Source organism: Hemiscyllium ocellatum, chromosome 4, assembly GCF_020745735.1.
Source record: "Hemiscyllium ocellatum isolate sHemOce1 chromosome 4, sHemOce1.pat.X.cur, whole genome shotgun sequence".
Lineage (NCBI taxonomy): Eukaryota > Metazoa > Chordata > Chondrichthyes > Orectolobiformes > Hemiscylliidae > Hemiscyllium > Hemiscyllium ocellatum.
In genome coordinates, this window is record NC_083404.1 from 89,769,928 (window position 1) to 89,790,620 (window position 20,693).

General features: G+C 39.5%; 1 protein-coding gene across 2 annotated transcripts in view; it reads left to right on the forward strand.

Moving 5' to 3' along the window:
* The first annotated feature begins 3,363 nt into the window (after positions 1-3,363).
* Positions 3,364-20,693, forward strand: part of smchd1 (structural maintenance of chromosomes flexible hinge domain containing 1) — a 124,375-nt gene continuing 107,045 nt past the window's right edge. For both annotated transcript variants that reach the window (XM_060823603.1, XM_060823604.1), the window contains exons 1-9: positions 3,364-3,565; positions 7,937-8,012; positions 10,256-10,417; positions 10,566-10,648; positions 11,147-11,280; positions 12,571-12,685; positions 13,075-13,194; positions 13,655-13,821; positions 19,092-19,182. In XM_060823603.1, coding sequence (XP_060679586.1) covers positions 3,365-3,565; positions 7,937-8,012; positions 10,256-10,417; positions 10,566-10,648; positions 11,147-11,280; positions 12,571-12,685; positions 13,075-13,194; positions 13,655-13,821; positions 19,092-19,182 — 1,149 coding nt within the window. In that variant the 5' untranslated portion in view covers position 3,364. The remainder of the gene's footprint in view (positions 3,566-7,936; positions 8,013-10,255; positions 10,418-10,565; positions 10,649-11,146; positions 11,281-12,570; positions 12,686-13,074; positions 13,195-13,654; positions 13,822-19,091; positions 19,183-20,693) is intronic.

The window sequence follows — 20,693 nt, forward strand, 5'->3', positions numbered from 1 at the left end:
AACAGATCCAGTAACATTGGGTAGAAACTCAAAAAATTCTTTTTTGTGCAGATCAACGATTATCTGTAGGGAGGTTCTGCAGAATTCCAACAATGTGTGATAAATAAATAAAAAAAGTCTCGTCTACGTGCAAACAGTTCAACTGAACAATTAGACTTCTTAACTGATCTATTTGAATTTTGGATGCAGGATTATTTTCCATGAGAATTTTTGATGAAAAGTTTAAGATTGGCAGTCAAGCGCCTGGGGCCTTTAAATATGTATGGTTAACTGTATCCTGTGGAACACGTCAGACTGACTCTGGATCGATAATCTTATGTAGAACATATCAATTTCATCCAAGCAAATAGACCCAGATTCTTATCAGCCTGAGATGCCAAGAAAATAAAGTGATAGTTAGAAGTATCTTGGTTGCTGAAACACGAGCAAAAGTAGAAGCATTGGATACAGGATGTACTCACCTAATATGATGAAGCAAAGAACATAGGACTATCTGAGAAAACTTTGTCCATAGAACGTTATACAAATAAACATTCTCTTTGGGACAATGTTCATTCAACAAAGGTGTCACAGTGAAAAGGTTGAGGAATTACGTTACTAGTGAGAAGTATTGGAAAGAAAAGCATTTTCTAAACTAAAAAGGGTTAATGCAGTTCACTAATTATCAGGCTGTTTTACAAGAGGAACTGCTATTCCGAAGAAACAAAAACAGAAATTGCTGGAAAAGCTCAGCAGGTTTGGCAGCATCTGTGGATTTTCTTTGTGTATCTGCAAAACTATGTTGGAAGGGAAAGAAAAAGAGAAAAACAACCTTTTGCATGGGATCATGACTTCAGACTTCACTGGAAATGAATTCTGATTAGGCAGAAGGGTAAGGGTTTCTCCCCCAACCATGAGTCAGAGTTGGAAAGGCTGGTTTGGACACCAATTTCAGGCACGTGACACGGCAATTAACACAGAGATTATCAAGGAAATCTTGTCAGCACTGTGTCTGACAGAGACCCAACATCAGAGGTGAGGGAAGGGGTGCACTGAAAACCATCCCTCTTCCTTTCCTATGAAACTGCTCCTCTATCACACCATCTTACCTATTTCTGAGGATTTCAACATGAACCCTGGTGAAAGTCCAAATGAACTATCAGCAGCAGCCACTGCCTATGTGGCCCTGCTGGATATTGAAAGCTGTCAGTTCTAATTACGATAAAAGATAACAGAAGATTGGGGTGCAGGTTCATAGTTCCTTGAAAGTGGAGTCACAGATCGATAAATAGTGAAGAAGGCATTTAGTATACTTTCTTTTATTGGTCAGAGCATTGAGTACAGGAGTTGGGAGGTCATGTTGTAGCTGTACAGGACATTGGGTAGGGCACTTTTGGACTATTGTGTGCAATTCTGGTCTCCCTCTTATCGGAAGCATGTTGTGAAACTTGAAAGGGTTCAGAAAAGATCCACAAGGATGTTGCCAAGGTTGGAGACTTTGAGCTATAGTGAATGGCTGAACAGTATGGGGCTGTTTTCCCTGGAGTGTTGGAGGCTGAGGGGTAACCTTATAAAGATTTATAAAATCATGAGGGTCATGGATAGGATAAATAAATAGGGTCTTTTCCCTGGGTTGAGTGATTCCAGAACTAGAGGGCATAGGTTGAGGGTAGGAGGGGAAGGATTTAAAAAGGACCTAAGGGGCAACTTTTTCACACAAAGGGTGATGCATTTATGGAATGAGCTGCCAGAGGAAGTGGTGGAGGCTGGTCAATTATATCATTTAAAAGGCATCTGGATGGGTATATGAATAGGAAGGCTTTTAGGGATATGGGCCAAGTGCTGGCAAATGGGACTAGATTCATTTAGGATATCTAGTCAGCATGGACAACTTGGACTGAAGGGTCTGTTTCCGTGCTGTACATCTCTATGACTCTATAAGATTGCAGATAAAATGCAGATGGAGACAACCAAAATTAATTTTGTGAAGATGAAGAATGTGTTGATAACTAGAAAAGTCATGCCTGTAACAAGGGGAAATAACCTCAAAAGAGGCTACATTCTGTCTACTTTCATGCATGCCTCAAACATATGGGCAATAAGTGAATATTTTTGAAAGAAAGTAGAAGGCCACAACATTGTAGATTCTAAGATGTCTGCTAAAAATCCATATAGGGACCATTAAATAAATGGGGAGTCACTTGAAGCTGCAAGAGCAAAATAAACTGTTAAAAGAAAACATTTGGGTCATTTGATTGGAGCTGAAAGGTGACAGAGGTAATCTCAAGAAGGAAAAGTGGAGGGCAGCAGAAAGAGAAGTTGACCATAGTTAGTTGATGGATGTCACAAAGTATTCACATGTGAATTACAGTAAACATGTAAAGATAGTCCAAAACAGACAAGCATGGATGGCATGCCCCATGTCAGGAATAGCTACAAACAGCAGCTTTGCTGATACCATACAGACAAGGTGAAACTCTTTTGAATTTTTCTTACTTGTCCTCATTGTTTTTTAGATTAGATTAGACTACCTTACAGTGTGGAAACAGGCCCTTCAGCCCAACAAATTCATGCTGACCCTCTGAAGAATAACCCACCCATTTCCCTCTAACGCACCTAACACTATGGGCACTTTAAAATGGCCAATCTGACCTGCACATCTATGGACTGTGGGAGGAAACCCGCAGACACTGGCAGAATGTGCAAACTCCACGCAGTCACCCAAGGCTGGAATTGAACCTGGGTCCCAGGCACGGTTTTGCAACAATGCTAACCACTGAGCCACCATGCTGCCACCGTTTAGGACCTCTAATGAGCACAATACATCCAATGTTGGTGGCTAGAAGTTTAGATGAAACGCACTCAACATTTCACGAGCTTAGGTCTACCGCTGAACAAGTGGATGCCAGCACTCCCTGCAGGCTGGGGGAGGAGTGGGGAGACCACTTTTCCCACTGTGTCCCTCACGTTGAACAGTTGTATTGTGGAAAATAGACAAATAAATGCAGTGACTCGCAATATCACATTGTCCTCAAGAACCTTTTCACGGAGTGTTGTGTTCACTTTGCCCAAGGGCCGAGCTGATAGACACGTGAATAATTTCGCACAGGGGTAACTGTAAAACCATCTGGGGACTGTGAGAGGGTTTAGCGCCAATGCATTCCTCCGCCTGAACTGTCAGAAAGAGGCTGATGGGTTTCTCCCTGGGAGACGGTTGTACAGCTCACGCGAGACAGTAGCCTCGAGAGTGGAGCTGAAGGAACTGAGTGAACAGCAGCGTTCCATCACAGCGGGGCGGGGGTTGTCGCTAGGGACAAGGCGGAAGTGACACGACACTGGCTGCAGTCACATCCGGTCCTGGTTTGTCCTCGCGACCTGCCCCAAAATGGCAGCCGAGCAGAAGCGGCTCCCGCCGGTCGTCACCCCCGACTCCACAGCCGGCGCCAGCGTTAGCGTCGGCGCCGAGAAGGACAGCAACAAAAAGGTGGTTTTTGTCTTCGACCGCCGCCTCGGAGACTCGCTGGAGAAATGTCTGGACCTCAGTAGCTGGAACACGTTTGCCGAGTTCAAGAGCGCCGTGTGTCGGGTGAGAGGAGCGAGGGGAGGGGAGGGCATGGGAGGTGCACTCCGGAGCCGTGGCCGAGGGAGCGGAGCAGTGATGGGGAAAACAAGGTTTGGTGATGGCGAAGAATGAAGGGGCAGAGCGTTTGGTGCGGCAGGGTAAAGGGGAAGGAGCAGAGAGCTTGGTGGCGGATGGGGAGAGGGAGAATGGGGCAAGACAGCAGAGGCAATGGGAGATGTGAGGGTAAGAGAAGGTGCGTGAGGACAGGGGGTGGTGGCTTCAGTTGACAGATGTTGGCGGGTTGGGAGTGAGAGAGAGGACTCCATTGCAGAAAGGTGGTTATGGGGTTGGGAGGGTGGGGGTGCTGAAAATGGACCAAACCGTCAGGGACTGAAGTGGCACGCTGAGCACTGATCCTTGCAGTACCCCCAGTGAAGTAGACAGCAAGTAATGAACCATTAAACTGCTGGGTAGTCAATACAATTTCAGTGGTGGAGAGGTTGTTGAAAATTGAGGGACAGAATGTGCAGTTGGGGAGGTAGGCATTAATCAAGTCAGCATGATTTAATAACCTGAGAACTCTGGAAAGCTAGAGAAGTGGTTGCTGGGCCTCTTGCTGAGATATTAGTATCAGCGATAGTCACAGGTGAGGTGCTGGAACACTGGAGGTTGGCAAACTGTTTAAGAAAGGTGGTAAGGACAAGACAAGCCAGGGGACTATAGACCGGTGGGTAAGTTGTTGGAGGAAATCCTGAAGTACAGGAAGTACATGTATTTGGAAAGGCAAGGACTGATTCGGGTAGTCAACATGGCTTTGTGCGTGGGAAATCTTTCCTGAAGAAGGGCTCATGCCTGAAACGTCGATTCTCCTGCTTTTTGGATGCTGCCTGATCTGCGTTTTTCAAGGAACACATTTTCAGCCCTGCATGGGAAATCATGTCTCACAAACTTGAGTTTTTTGAAGAAGTAACAAAGAGGATTGAGGGCAGAGCAGTGGATGTGATCTATATGGACTTCAATAAGGAGTTTGACAAGGTTCCCCATGGGATACTGATTAGCAAGGTTAGATCTCATGGAATACAGGGAGAACTAGCCATTTGGATACAGAACTGGCTCGAAGGTAGAAGACAGAGGGTGTTGGTGGAGGGTTGTTTTTCAGTCTAGAGGCGTGCGACCAGTGGAGTGCCACAAGGATCGGTGCTGGGCCCTCTACTTTTTGTCATTTACATAAATGATTTGGATGCAAGCATAACAGGTACAGTTAGTAAGTTTGCAGATGACACTAAAAGTGGAGGTGTAGTGGACAGCGAAGAGGGTTACCTCAGATCAGAATAGGATCTTGACCAGATGGGCCAATGGGCTGAGAAGTGGCAGATGGAGTTGAATTCAGATAAATGCGAGGTGCTGCGTATCGGGAATGCAAATTTTAGCAGGACTTATACACTTAACGGTAAGGTCCTAGGGAGTGTTGCTGAACAAAGAGACCTTGGAGTGCAGGTTTATAGCTCCTTGAAATTGGAGTCCCAGGTAGATAGGATAGTGAAGAAGGTGTTTGGTATGCTTTCCTTTATTGGTCAGAGTATTGAGTACAGGAGTTAGGAGATTATGTTGCGGCTGTACAGGGACATTGGTTAGGCCACTGTTGGAATATTGTGTGCAATTCTGGTCTCCTTCCTATCGGAAAGATGTTGTGAAACTTGAAAGTGTTCAGAAAAGATTTACAAGGATGTTGCCAGGGTTGGAGGATCTGAGGTACAAGGAGAGGCTGCACAGGCTGGGGCTGTTTTCCCTGGAGCATTGGAGGCTGAGGGGTGACCTTATAGAGCTTTACAAAATTGAGGGGCATGGACAGGATAAATAAACAAAGTCTTTTCCCTGGTATTGGGGAGTCCAGAATTAGAGGGCATAGGTTTAGGGTGAGAGGGGAAAGATATAAAAGAGAGGGTGGTACGTGTATGGAATGAGCTGCCAGAGGATGTGGTGGAGACTAGTACAATTGCAACATTTAAGAGGCATTTGGATGGGTATATGAATAGGAAGGGTTTGGAGGGATATGGGCCGGGTGCTGGCAGGTGGGACGAGATTGCGTTGGGATATCTGGTCGGCATGGACGGGTTGGACCGAAGGGTCTGTTTCCATGCTGTATCTCTGTGTGACTCTATGACTCTAAGTGTAAGGTCATGTCTGATCAACTTCATTGATTTTTTTTGTCGAGGTAACCCATTATGCAAATGAAAGCAATGCACTTGACTAATCTGTATTATCTTCAAGGCTTTTGATAAGATCCTGCAGGGACACTAAGTGTAAAAGCCCATGTATTCAAGGAAACTTGGCTAATTGGATCTGGAATTGGCTGAATGGAAGAAAGTAGAGGCTAATGATCAAGGGGTGTTTTTGTAACCCTCTGTCCAGTATCGTTCTGCAGGGATAAGTGTTGGGGCAGTTGTTTGTGGTATATATAATGCTTTGGACTTGAATGTAGGAGCGTTGATCAATCAGTTTGCTGATGATGAAATTAGTAGGATAGTATATCATGTGGAAGATGGCCTGAGATTACAAGATAATGTAAATGGCTGTTGAGATGGGCTGATCAGTGGCAGATGGAATTCAATTCTGTATGTATGAGGTGATGCACTTGGGTAGGACAAACAAGGCAAGGAAATACATGATGAATGGTAGGACCTACGGAAGCATTGAGTTCAGAAGGATCTTGGCATGCATATCCTTAAGCGAGTGAGACAGGTACATAAAGTGGTTTAATAGATCCCTTATTGGACAGGTAATACAGTGTACCTCCTGAGCATCGTGTGGAATTGGAATACCCTAGCAGACATTGCTTGAATCCAGCATTCTGTAAACAGTCCATTAGAACACAAGAAATAGAAGCAGGAATAGGTCATTTGGCCCCTCAAGCCTGACAAGATCGTGGTTGCTCTGTCCCACGTCTCAACTCTTCATTTGTACCATTAACTCCATGATACTTTAAAGATCTGTCCACCTCCTTTAAATACTTCTGGGTTAGAAAATTCCAGTCATTCTTCATGCTCTGGGAAAGAAATTTCTTCGCACCTCAATTTTAAGTGAATGTCCCCTAATTCTGTAACTGTACCCTTTACTTTGAGACTTTCACACTGGCAGAGATGTCATCTCAACAGCTACCCTGACAAGTCCCTTCAAGTCCTGTGTGCTTCAATAAAGTCAACCCTCATTCCTCAAAACTTTAATGAATAAAGGCCAGACCTGTTTAGCTGTTCATATGTCAATCCTAAATCCCAGAAATGAGCATAGTTAACCTCTTTTGAACTGCCCTAATGTGATTATATCCTTCCTTGAATATAGGGACCAAAACTATACACAACATTCTCCAGATACAATCTCACCAGCACCTAAATAGTTGTAAAAAGACTTCCCTATATTTAAACTCCAATACCTTAACAGTATACTCTAAAATTTCATTTTCCTCCTTAGTCACTTGCATTAACCACATGGTAATGCTTCGTGTTTAATGCACAAGAACATACTGATTGCTCTATGGTACATTTTTATGCATTTCTCTATATTTAAATGATCTTTCTTTGTGTAGATTTTCTACCCTTTCATTCCATTGCTTCAATTTATCCTTTTCAATGTAACCCTCCCTCCCCACTAAAATTAGTTAAAATTAATACGATCCTAGTTATATGGTTCAATGTTTTTTAAAATGTTTGTTCATGGAATGAGATCATTGCAGGCTAGGCCAGCATTTAGTGCCCATCTCTAAAGAGTCAATCACATTGCTATGGGTCTGAAGTCACACAGGCTAGACCAGATAAGGATGGCAGTTTCTTTTCTTAAAGTACATTAGTGAACCAGATGAGCTTTTCCGGCAGTCAACAATGGATTCACCAAACTCTTAACTTCAGATGCCACCAGCTCCCATGGGACATTCAAATTTAGATCCCCAGAGCATTACCTGGGTCTCTGGGTTTACAGTCCAGCAATAATAACACGAGGCTGTTGCCTACCCTATGAAACCCATGCATGTGGAACAGTCTTTAAGCCACACATTTACCGATGCCACTATGCTTTCTTAAAAAAAATTGTAGGATGAGTGTGACCATGCATACGCGTGATCAGCATACAGCTTTCATTGATTCATCAAGCAAGGTACGTCTTTGGTGTTTGGAAGGTGTATTTAATTGAATAGTAAAGAAGAGGCCCATTGACTCTGCACCAACTACGTCTACTCTGCATCTGCACTTGGTCCACAGCAACTGAAATATCAACATTCAAGGCTTATCCGGCTACTCTTTAAAGGTTGTGAGGTTTCCCACAAAATTTCATTTGACAACTGAAGGAACTTGGAAGTAAACTGGCTATTTGTGTGCTGAATGCAGCTTTTGTTCTTTTTTTCAGGCTTTTGATATTACTGCAGGAAATAATTTTGTGATTACAACGACAAATAGGAAAGAAATTAAAAGTCAAAACTTTGGTAAGTTTTTTCCAATATCATTTATGTTTTGGTTGGATGCTCTGTTCGGACATTACATAATATAGCATCTTTCATCTCGTTGCCTGGCTGAGTACAACACATTATCATGTGTGATGACCTTGCTGTATTGAATGCTTTAAAGTCTGATATAACTGGCCACAGTGAGAGAATGCAGCAACTATAAGTAACAGATCCTGAAATGATATCTAGTGCTATACTTGCACATAAACTATATAATACTTGGTTCAAAACTAATGTAGCTTTCTCAAGTAAATATCTAAAGACTGATGCACCTTCATAGTTAATATTTTTTAGCGGACTTAGATTTTGAAAGATTACAGGGAACGATTTTAGAAAAAGGGTCAATTTCAAGTTTTGTACTGTAAAACAGTTTTTGGACTATTGCCTGAAAATGAGGAAAATTACAAGGAAATGTTTGTAACTTTGTGAAAATGTGTGAAGCTAATACGAGTATGGAAGTTACTGTTTTTTAGGGACATTGAGCCCAGTCAGGATAGCATTTATTCTGGGTCCAGGAGAACTCAGCATGGCAACAAGCTACTGATTAATCAAGTTGCTGTTTAACATAGGCTTTGAATGGAATGAATAAGACAAAGTGAAGCGAGGAAGCCACCTTTTTCCCCATCCCCTTTTTGTAAAGTGACTATCTCTGATATTGTGCTGAAAGACCTAAAGAGGCAAAAAGGATCATGGGTCCAATCAAGAAACCTGTGAACTACAGACTGATCATTGCTATGCAGATAGCATGAAGGCATCTCTGAAGTTTCGATAATTGTGAAATCAACTCCATCTAGTTCTGTGATTTTTGATTGGTGATACAACTCTTCTGACTATTGTTTTTCCATCCATTTATTATATTTATACTTCTTTTTGTCTGGTGGAAATTTTAAATAGGTTGGAGTTTAAGTTACATAAATTAGAAATCTTTTACCATTTTGTTAAACTTAAATGTCACAATAAATAGCTTTCACTTCTTACTGAGGGATCTTAATGTGAGCTTTCTCTACCCTGGAAAGCAGTCATTCAAAGACTAATTAAGATTTTTGGTGGCTTTGTTAAGCCATCATATTTATCATGATGTTGGGCCAATGATCTCCCTCGTCTGTGTGTGTACTTGGCTGCTCTGAGATTTTACGCATGGCAATCAGCCTTCCCACATAAATTGTGGCATTGACTTCTGGTTCTGAAGTACTTGGGGTTTGCACTTTTGCTGAATTCAGCATGAAATCTGTTGAATCTTCTGAAATAATGGTTGAATGGATATTTCAAATTGTATTTTCTAAGCAAGCTCAGTTTGCCTTGATCACGTGACAGATGTTGGACTTGTTTGTCCTTCGCCTTATTTCTGCCTTTTAAGAGTAGTTCTAATGGCTAGAATTAGGTTTTTTTAGTGTTGGCTAGGGAACACGTTTTTTGAAGTGTGTCTGTTTTGGGTTATTTAAAGGAGTGTTAACTACTTATTGTATTTTCATTGATTAAGTTTCTTAATAAAAGCAATTATATTAATTTATTTTTAAAAAATGGTTGATGGATCTTTATATTTAAAAGCTGTTTAGGTTTGGTGTTTAATTAACCATTTTGGTAATGGGAAAAGTATTTTCCTTTTTATGTTGCAATTCATGGAGTTGCTGGACAATAATAACAATGTACTTCTCCAGCCTCAGTGGTAGCAAGACCTATTGTCATAAAGATAAAACAAACTCAGCTGTATTTATTTTAAATGACTTATTTTAAATCAAGTTCTTCAATATAGTTTTGTTTTTAAATGTCATCTTTCTGAAAGCTGTCAACTTCAGAGTGCATCAGATGCAGACCAAACATACTGTGATTAACCTCTTCGAGTAGTTTTACGTTATCTTTTGCAAAGTACCAATTTAACAGCATATTACATATTAAGATAATAGTTGAACAAGATGTTTTGCACAGAATTTGTTTTGCTTCATGTTACTGTTTACAATTTCTGCCTTATAGTGTTGATTACCTAGCAATATTTGAATAAGAAAATATTTGGATTCACTGGAACAGTGATTTTTTTGTTTTTTTTTGCTGTACATATAATTTTAAGTTGCTCTATATTTATTGGGAATGTACAGTCACTTGTGCTATAACGTGGTTGAAGAATTTAGACCGTTATTTGTAGACTGCGAATTTTCACGTGGCCTACCATGTTACTATATCAGAACCGACTGTATCAAATTGCTTTGTGTTCTTTTCAAACTTAGAGAAAAGTGTCAAAGATGGCATCACCTTATATATACTTAACTCAGTCGACCAAATACTGCCCTCAGCCACAAGGGAGCGAATTGACTTTCTTCCTCACTATGATACGTTGGTTAAAAGTGGAATGTATGAATACTACGCCAGTGAAGGACAGACTCCATTACGTAAGTATATACCTTGCATCGTAAAATTTAAGTAATAATTCCAAATTGAGAGTGTTCTATCTCGATTAGAACTTGAATTACTCTGATTGGAATGTAGCTTTACTATAGAGAGGCCAAACACAATTAACCATTTATTTTTAATAAACAGCATTTGCCTTCGCTGAATTGATAGATAATTCCTTATCTGCAACAGCCAATAACAAAGGAATTCGTAATATACAGGTCCGACTGGTGAGTAACGTAACAAAGTTGTGTACTTCCTATCAACTTCTTTAATTATAATTTTGTAGGTCGACAATGTGATGGAAACTGCCTGTAATTACTTTTCTTACTGGAATTGAACACTCCTGCCTATAGAAATAGGAGAGTGGCCCAATAACTGAATGATGAGTTAGTACAGGCATCTTCCAATAAACATGGATATACGCATTTATAATGGAAAGTGGAGAGTATTGTGGAAAAGTTTTCAGGATTACATGGCAACATCTGGAGACTTATCGCTCTTTGAAAGAGCGAGTACACTTCGTGTATTGTAACATTTGATGACAAATCATGCCGGGATTGAACTCTAGTTTGCAATAATTCAATATCCAGTCCTGTCTCACCTGCAGTTTACTTTTGGTCTTGGACACAATTCCATCAGAAACTGACTAATACTATTTGTCTAGTTCAAATGCTTTGCAGATTTTTCACAAAATCTAATACTAATGATCTATTTTTCCTTTTCAGTTGTTTGATGAATCACAAGGTAAATCAGCAGTTGCTGTAATTGACAATGGGAGGGGAATGACATCTAAGCAGCTTAATAACTGGGCGGTCTATCGACTTTCCAAGTTCACCAGAACAGATGATGACATTGAAAGGTTTGTTTCCGGGATACAAACATGCTCATCCAAATCCTCCAATCCTATAAGCCCAAATTATTGGTGGTAACCTCTTGTCTGACATTTTCTTGAATTTTTTTTGCAAATCCAGATATTTTCAGTTTCCTCCTAATAAGCTCTGCTAGTTACAATTTCAAAAACTGATGTCGTGCTAACTGAATATAGCACTGTTATTCAGCCTTGCTCCTTTTGTAAGCAATAAGTTATCTTGCAGTCATAGAGACTGTTATACAATCTTTGGAATTCTGGAAGATCAAAATCAATTTGTCGATTATCCTTGTAGCCACTTTTTCTCAATCTGTAAAATATAGGTACTTCAGTCCAGGGAATTTGTAAACTTAGTGTCACTAATTTCTCCAGAGTTTATTTTAAAATGAAGTATTTTTTACTAGATCCTTAGTTTCCTGCTATGGGAATGTTTAATGACAGTAAATATGAAGCACTAGTTTAATATCTTGACCATTCCTTCATTTCCCACTAATAGTTTTCTTTGCTTCTAAGGGGCACATGCTTATTCTTGCTACTCCGTCTTCCTTCTCACATAGTGGTTCTTGCAAGCTTATTTCTGGTTTTTTCATACTGGATACTTTTGACAAATATATTTTTATTTAAAAATTAAAGACGACTTCATAATTAAACAAGAATGTTTGTTAGAGAGTTTTGAGAAGATTTTTAGCTTTATTAAACAAGAATGTTTGTTTTATTATGAAAAATAATAACTATTTAAAAAATTTAAAACAGGCTATCAAAACTTCAATTGTGTATGTCTTGCCTAAAACAGTGAATCATTAGGTAAAGGTAAGGTTGCCATTGTCTTTACCAGACAACAGAGAGAGAGAGATGACTGGTGGTGGTTTAATCTGAGGGTCACCATGCCTGAGGCGAGGGACAATGTTGAGAAGTAGAGTCTTCCTGTGACCTCGTCTTGCATAGGTTATGTGGATTAACCATGTTAAATGTCCATTACAGACACTAATTAGTGTCATGCATTCAAGCCTGCCTGGACAAATTTAAATTCAATTAGTTGGTGTGATACTAGTAATAATAAATGTGAAACTTGATGTTTAAAAATTCTCATGGGTCATTGCTGTCCTTACCTGACCTGTCTTACGCGAGACTCCAGAGCCACTGCAATAGAGCTAACTCATAGGTGCCGTTTAAAATGGCACAGAAGGTCACTCACTTGTATCAAACTTAGTGAAGTAGCATATTAGTTGAAAATGGTGAAATTTAAATTATTAATTGAGCTTGTCTTTATTGTTTCCTCAGCGATCATTCAGGATATGTCCGCCCACCCATGGTGCCTCGCAGTCTCAATAGTGACATTTCTTATTTTGGTGTTGGTGGGAAGCAAGCAGTTTTCTTCATTGGCCAATCAACTAGGGTAAGTTTCAAAATTTATAGCCTTTGGCATAAATATCTCAATTCAATAAAGGTTTATTCAATTTCTGATTATTTTTGCTTTCCATTCTATTAATTCTTAAGTTAATGTGCAGTAATTGTAGAAGGTCTTGACTATAAAGAACAGTCTGTATAATTTGGTTTTGATCAGTAAATCAGTGAATCTTTTAGTTTTTACAGTTTAGTTGCGATTTTAAAAAAAAACCTTTTACTGCTGTTATCACAAGCCATTTCTGAACATTCCTGAATTAAAATTTGGGGCGACTATTAGTTTAAGGAAATAATTATTTATTTGGTACATTAAATGGTATAGTATTCCTTTTGCTTCTGTCTGCATGTCTTAACAGAGTAATTTGTGATTTTATTTTGCAGATGATAACCAAACCGGCTGAATCTCAAGATGTACACGAATTAATGCTTTCTAAAGATGATTTTGAAAAGAAGGAGAAAAATAAAGAAGCAATATATAGTGGATTCATCCGAAATAGAAAGGTAATATATTTAGGGTCATTTTTGAGGTTATTAGTGTAGAATTAATGAGGTAAATTCTGTTTTGTTTGTCACTCAACAACTGCCAATTTACATTTGAAGTCTGTTTAAAGTGAATAGATTGAAGTTTTCCCATTGATAAATGTATGTAACATGAAACCTAAGTTTTTTTTTGAGGAATGAAAGAATTCAATTTCTAATGCAATTGCATAATTTGGCTAACTCTGTGTAACTGTTTAAGTTAAAAGAACTTTGAGGAGCTCTGCAAAGACAACCCGGATGGGTGAATTTTAATAACACTAGAATGGAGATAATAAGGATTTTTTGTACATGAAACATTGTTTCCAGCATATGTACATTTGACTTAGGCAGAAGTACTGGCTGCATTTTGAGATTATAGTTGTAAAGTATTTCAAATTTATGAAACATTTTTAACAAAATTATTGTGCATTTTTTAAAATAGGCAACTGATTCAATGCACATCACCAGTGAAGATGAACGATTCTTGCATAGTCTCATTGTGGAAGAAAAAGACAAGGAAAGTTTTACTGCAGTAATTATCACAGGAGTTCAACAGGCCCATGTGCAGTATCTGAAAAACTACTTCCACCTCTGGACTAGACAGTTGGCGTAAGTGACAATTGTTCATCTGGGAGAAAAAAAATATTAGCATTTCACTCCATGCCTGCATTGATGCAAACCGTAGGTCTTAATAGGACTTTCTGATTGCACTATAAATAAAGGTCACCTATTGTTGCAATCTATGAATCCTATATTTTGGGCAATGTTAAATAGACTGAAATATTAGAAACCAGTCATTGTGAAGTAAATTCTAAAAAGGACTCTAGGTTGGAATAGCTGTAGAATGAAACTCAAACTTACGAGTTTGAAATTTAGTTATTTGAGTAATAGGATGTGCCAACATATTTTCTGGATTATTATGCGTTGGGCACTAATTTTCCTATCTTTTCTAATTAGATAGTTCATTTCTATGTGAGCAAATATTTTACAGCTTGACAGAAAAGAACCCAATGAACTCAAGATGCAGGAAGTCAGAAACACCAAAAAGAAATTTCTGAAAAGAAAACTTAGCAGGGCTCACAGTATCTGTGGGGAGAAAGCAGAGTTTAGGTTTCGGGTCCTGTGACATTTCTTAGCTACTGGCATATATACTGAAGATGGAGTGGGGAGAGGAATAAACGATAAGTGGAAATTAAATCCAAGGGGAGAGAGCAACAGTTGGGTAGATGAAGGAATAGGTAAAAGTCAGCCTTGGAGAATCAACGGTTGTTAATGGAAACCATCAGTAGCTGACTACGGGTTAGTTGTAGTTGTAGCCCAGGTGAAAGGTCTGGTGTTGGTGAAAGGGACTGCAGTGAGCACATGCAAGAGATGCTCAGGCCCAGAGTTATCGAACTCAATACTCAGTTCTGAAGGCTGCATAGTTTCTGAGCAGAAAATTAGATGCTGTTCTTCTAGTTTACGCTGAGCTTTAGTGAAACACTATAGGAAGCCTGAGACAGAAATGTTGACCAAGGAAGAATTGGAGCCAGAATGTTGGTGTTCTGTAAAGTGGTTGCCTTGTCTCAATTTCACCTCCCCAGTGTGCCCTCATTGAAGCAAAAAATAAGTGGACTAGATTGAGTAAATTATTTATTAAAGTAAATCACTGTTTCACCTGTAAGGTGGGGGCCTTGGATAGACCGAAGGAAAGAACTAAATGTGCATGCATTATACCTGCAGTTGAAAAGAAAGGTGCTGGGGAATGTGGGAAGGAGTTGGGAATGGACCAAGATGTCTGTGTGGGATTGGTCCCTTTGGAAGGATGAGAAGCGAGGGGACTGTGCGTCTTGTGATGGGCATCCTGCAGGAAGTGGCGGAAATGTCAGAAAATGATCCGTTGGATGCAGTTGCTGGTGGAGTGATAACGAAGACCCAGAGGACCCTATTGCTGTAGTGAGAGGGGAGAGAAGGGGTCAGGGCCAAAGTGCAGGAACTGGGTCAACCACAGTAGTGGGAAATTCTCAGTTGCGGAAGCAAGTTGTCATTTCATCGGAGATGAGATGGAGAAATTGGGAGAATGGAATAAAAACATAAAGAAGGGTGTGAGGGTGTATAGATAAGATAGCTGTGGGAGTTTATAGGTTTGTAGTGGATATTGATGGCCAGCTGATCCCCAAAAATAGAAATAGATGTCAAGGAGGGCATAGAAGGCCACTCTGAGATGGAATAGATCAGGATGAGAGTGGGATGCAAATTGATTTCAATTCCATGTGAGAAAGTGAAGCAGCACTGATGGCATCATCAATGTACAGGAGTAGGTGTTGTGGATGGGTACCCAACTAGGACTGGAACAAGGAATGATCCACTTGTCTCACAAAGAGACAGGCATAACTGAGATCCATGTGGGTACCCAGGATCATACGTTTGACCTGAACAAAGTGAGTGGAGTTAAAGGAGGTTTTACAAGTTGAATCCATTTACAGGCTCTTCTGAAATGTAATTGGTTAGCTTTCTTTTCTGGACAACTCCTGCAAGCTGAAATAGGATCTTTCTGTAGAGATAAGGTCACTTATATCCAGGAAGTGATGCCATACATGAAAAAGTCCTCATTATTAGCAGACCTGGCATGGGACAATCCACCTCCTAATTCTCTACATCTAGGAGCTGCTGGCTTCAGTTCTCTCAATCACAGTGCCAAAGATAGCAAGACTTTTCTGCTGAAGATGCGCAATATCACAAGGAATCTGAGCATGCCCAATCCAGAGAGCAGGTTGAATGCTTAATCACAATAAGTGATCCAAAATGTCAGTTTCAATTAGACTGGTAAAATGTTTGAGAGAGATTCCATTCAGTTTTTTGTATGATGTATCCCACATCTCTTTCTGTCATTGATGCATCCACATTGTAACTAAACAACAAAGTTGGGGAATAGAAAATGGAACTATAGGCCAGTTGGCAATAATATAAATTGTCCAGAGAATGCTATGTTATTAAGCATGTTGTAATAACACACTTAAAAACAATACATAATTACATAACATTACCATGGTTTTATGGAAGCAAATTTTTCTTTTACTAATCTATTCAAGTTTTGAAGGATAGAAAACATAATCATTGTAAGCAGTAGATAGAATCATCAAGTTACAAAGATATAAAATGAATGGTCACAATTGTGGTAAATGAATTTCAATGTAAGCAAGTGTGAAGTCATTCACTTTGGAAATTTACTAAGTCACTAAAAGATATAAATATTGGTGGTCCAAATGTTCTTTGTGGTACAGGTGCATGAAACATTAAAGTATCATGAACATGTACAAAAATAATTTAGAAAATGAATGGAATACTGTCATTTAAATCTAGAGACTAGAGTACAAATGGGTAGAAGTCATGGTTTAAAGCTCTGGGGAGACCACATTTGGAGTCACTGATCAGTTCTGGCCACTAAACCTCAGGGAGTGCGATGTTGGCCTTCGGGAGATTGGAATTTGTTTACTAAATAATACTTGGATATAGGATTAAATTACAAGGAAAGGCTCTACAAAGTAAGTTAATACTTAGATTGGGATGATTGGCTTAAAACATTTCAACATATCAAAACAATGTACATGGAGAAAAAGAGTCTAGAAATAAGAGTGGTGTAGGGGGCATGTAGCCTAAAAATTGTCAAGCCTTTCAAGAAAGGTTACACACACGAGGATGGTATCTTTGTTCTCCAAGTGGCAATTGATATTAGATCAATTGTTGCTCTTATCTCTGATGCATTTTGTTATAGTTTACGATGATAGATTGGGAAAGGGTTAAGGATCTTGTAAAAATGTCTGACCATGATGAATTCATGAGTTGGAGGGAGGAAGTGAATGTATCATGAGTATTTTGTATCAGCGTTTACTGTGGAAAAGAACATGGAAGATAAAGGATGTGGGGAATTAGATGGTGACATCTTGAAAAATGTCCATATTACAGGGGAGTAAGTGTTGGGAGTCTTGAAACACATAAAAGTGGATAAATCCCTAGGACCTGATCAGGTGTACCTAGAACTCTGTGGGAAGCTAGGGAAGTGATTGGGCCCCTTGCTGAGATATTTGTATCATCAATAGTCACAGGTGAGGTGCCAGAAGACTGGAGGTTGGCTAATTTGGTGCCATTATTTGAGAAAGGTGGTAAGGATAAGCCAGGGAACTATAGACTGGTGAGCCAGACATTTGTGGTGGGCAAGTTATTGGAGGGAATCCTGAGGGATAGGATGTACTTGGAAAGGTAAGAACTGATTAGGGATTGTCAACATGGCTTTGAGTATGGGAAATCATGTTTCTCAAACTCGATTGAGTATTTTTTTGAAAAAGTAACAGAGGATTAAGGGCAGAACGGTGAATGTGATTTAAATGGACTTCAGTAAGGCGTTCGACAAGGTTCCCCATGGGAGTCTGGTTAGCAAGTTAGATATCATGGAATACAAGGAGAACTAGCCATTTGGATACAGAACTGGCTCAAAGGTAGAAGACAGAGGGTGGTGATGGAGGTGGGTTGTTTTTCAGACTGGAGGTCTGTGACCAGTGGAGTACCACAAGGATCGGTGCTGGGTTCACCACTATTCATCATTTATATAAATGATTTTGACGTGAATATAGGAGGTATATTTAGTAAGTTTGCAGATGACACCAAACTTGGAGGTGTACTGGACAGCAAAGGGTTATCTCCAATTACAACAGGATCTTGACCAGATGGGCCAATGGGCTGAGAAGTGGCAGATGGAGTTTAACTTAGATAAATGTGAGGTGTTGCATTTTGGGAAAGCAAATCTTAACAGTAAGGTCCTAGGGGGTGTTACTGAACAAAGAGACCTTGGAGTGCAGGTTCATAGTTCCTTGAAAGAGGAGACACAGTTAGATAGGAGGTGTTTGGTATGCTTTCCTTTATTGGTCAGAGTATTGAGTATAGGAGTTGGGAGGTTATGTTGCGGCTGTACAGGACATTGGTTAGGCCACTTTTGGTATATTGCATGCAGTTCTGGTCATCTTCCTAGCGGAAGGATGTTGTGAAACTTGGAAGGGTTCAGAAAAGATTTACAAGGATGTTGCCAGGGTTGGAGGATTTGAGCTATAGGAAGAGGCTGAACAGCCTGGAGAGTCGAAGGTTGAGGGCTGACCTGATGGAGGCTTAAAAAAAATGAGGGGCATGGATAGAATAAATAGACAAAGTCTCTTCCCTGGGGTCGGGGAGTCCAGAACTAGAGGGCATAGATTTTGGGTGAGAGGGGAAAGATATATAGAAGAGACCTAAGGGCCAGCGTTTTCACGCAGAGGGTGGTACGAGTGTGGAATGAGCTACCGGATGAAGTGGTGGAAGCTAGTAAAATTGCAACATTTAAAAGGCATCTGGATGGGTATATGAATAGGAAGGGTTTGGAGGGACATGGGCCAGATGGTGGAGGTGGTACTAGATTGGGTTGGGATATCTGGTTGGTGTGGATAAGTTTCCGTGCTGTATATCTCCACGACTGTATGACTAAGTTTGTGTAAAGTTTGACATGTTATCTATCATGTACTTTGAGAAATATTCTGAGTCAGTGGTCAACATTCTGTGCATTGCCCAATGCAAATTTTCTACCTCGTGGAAATATAGGTGAAGAAAAGATTGCCTGCATCCACCATCTGTATCAGTTTTTAATTAGTGACAATTACTTCACAAAGTATTATTTTTTATAGTAAAAGTTTGCATCACATAATTCTTTGGTAAAAGAATAACCAAGGGGCTGAATTCTTGAGCAAACTGAAGTCATGGCATGGTAGGCTTGACCTATTTATTTTGTCTGAATTATGTATTTTACCTTTCCAATTTTAAAATTATTGTTAGTTTCAATTTCATGAAACATTTCAACCTGTTTGCTTCATCTTTAGCCACATATACCACTACTACATTCATGGACCTAAAGGAAATGATATGACAGCTACTAAAGAAGTAGGACCCTTTAACAACATTGATATAGAAGTAAGTTTATAACATTAATTTCCGTGCTATCTCCTTAAATGCTTAAATGAAAACAAAAGGTAAAGATGTCGGAAATTAGAAATAGAAATCACTGGATGTCCTTGCAGCCAAGGGCTACAGCTGTTTAAGAAACATCTCATCACCATATTCTTCAGAGGAATTAGGGATGGACTCTAAATGATGGCCTTGTCGGTGGTGCCAATATCCTAACTTTAAAAAAAACTAAGCAAATTTGGCAGCCTATGAATGGAGTGAAGTAAAGTTAACATGTCTAGTTGAAAAAGATTCTTCAGAACTGAACAAAAGTTCAAATATGTTGAGCATTGTTATTTAAAGTGAAGGAGAGTTAATGAAAAGGACTGGAATTGGGTGAGATGTTTGAATGGTTACTCGAGAGAAAAATATTTTGTAGTTTCATTGCAAAAACTTTTGTGACTTCACGTTTTATAGTGGAATAGCACATTTGAGACCTATTATTCTTAGTTTCTTCCAGTCACATTCTTGAACGGCCGCATTCTTGACAGCATTTTGCTTCAGTGTTATTTTTATTTCAAACTAGTAGATTTTTTTTTAATTAGCCTATTACTTCATATTAAGAACCTCTATTAAGTCAGTTTCTGTCATGGGAGAATTTCTGAACCTAGAATGTGAAGGATATTAAGTAAAATAAATTCATAAAAATCATAGAATGGCTACAGCACAGAAAGAGACCATAAGCAATTCAATTCCATTCTCTAGCTATTAGTTTGTTGCAAGTCTATTATGTAACCTTTTTGCAAAACCTTTGAATGTCATTTACTCCAAATTAACTACATTTGTTAAATCATCAAAAAATTCAAACAAATTAGTTAAGCGCAATTTACCTTCAGCAAAACTGTACTGGCTTTCCATAATTAATCCACAATTGAACTAGTGACTTTTTTTCCCCAGGATTATTGTTTCCAAAAGCTTTCCCATCAATAACATCTATTGATGAGCATGTCCTTGTTTGTAAGAGTTCGAGGCTGTAATTTTAATAGTACTCCAATTTTGTAGCATCACTACTGTATCCAAGGCGGACTAGAAGATTATGACTAATATCTCTGCAGTTTCCACCCTTGATTGTATCCAAGGGTGCTGGGGCAACGTGTTAGCTCAGGTGATCAACTTCAAATGGTCGTAGTGTCATTGAGCACAGAAACCATTCGGTCCAACCAAACTAAACTAGACCCACCTGTCTGCTTCTGGCCCATTTCCCTCCAAACCTTTCCTGTTCATGTATCCACCTAAATGTCTTTTAAACGTTTTAATTATACACATCCACCACTTTCTCAGGCAGTTCATTCCACACGAGTCACCCTCTGTAAAACATTTTTGCATGTCTTTTCTAAACCTCTCTCCTCTCACGTTAAAAAGTATGGCCCCTACTATTGAAATTTCCCATCTTAGGGAAAATACAACTGTCTATACCTCTCATTATTTTATAAACTTTTATCAGGTCACTCTCAACCTCATATGCTCCAGTAAAAAAA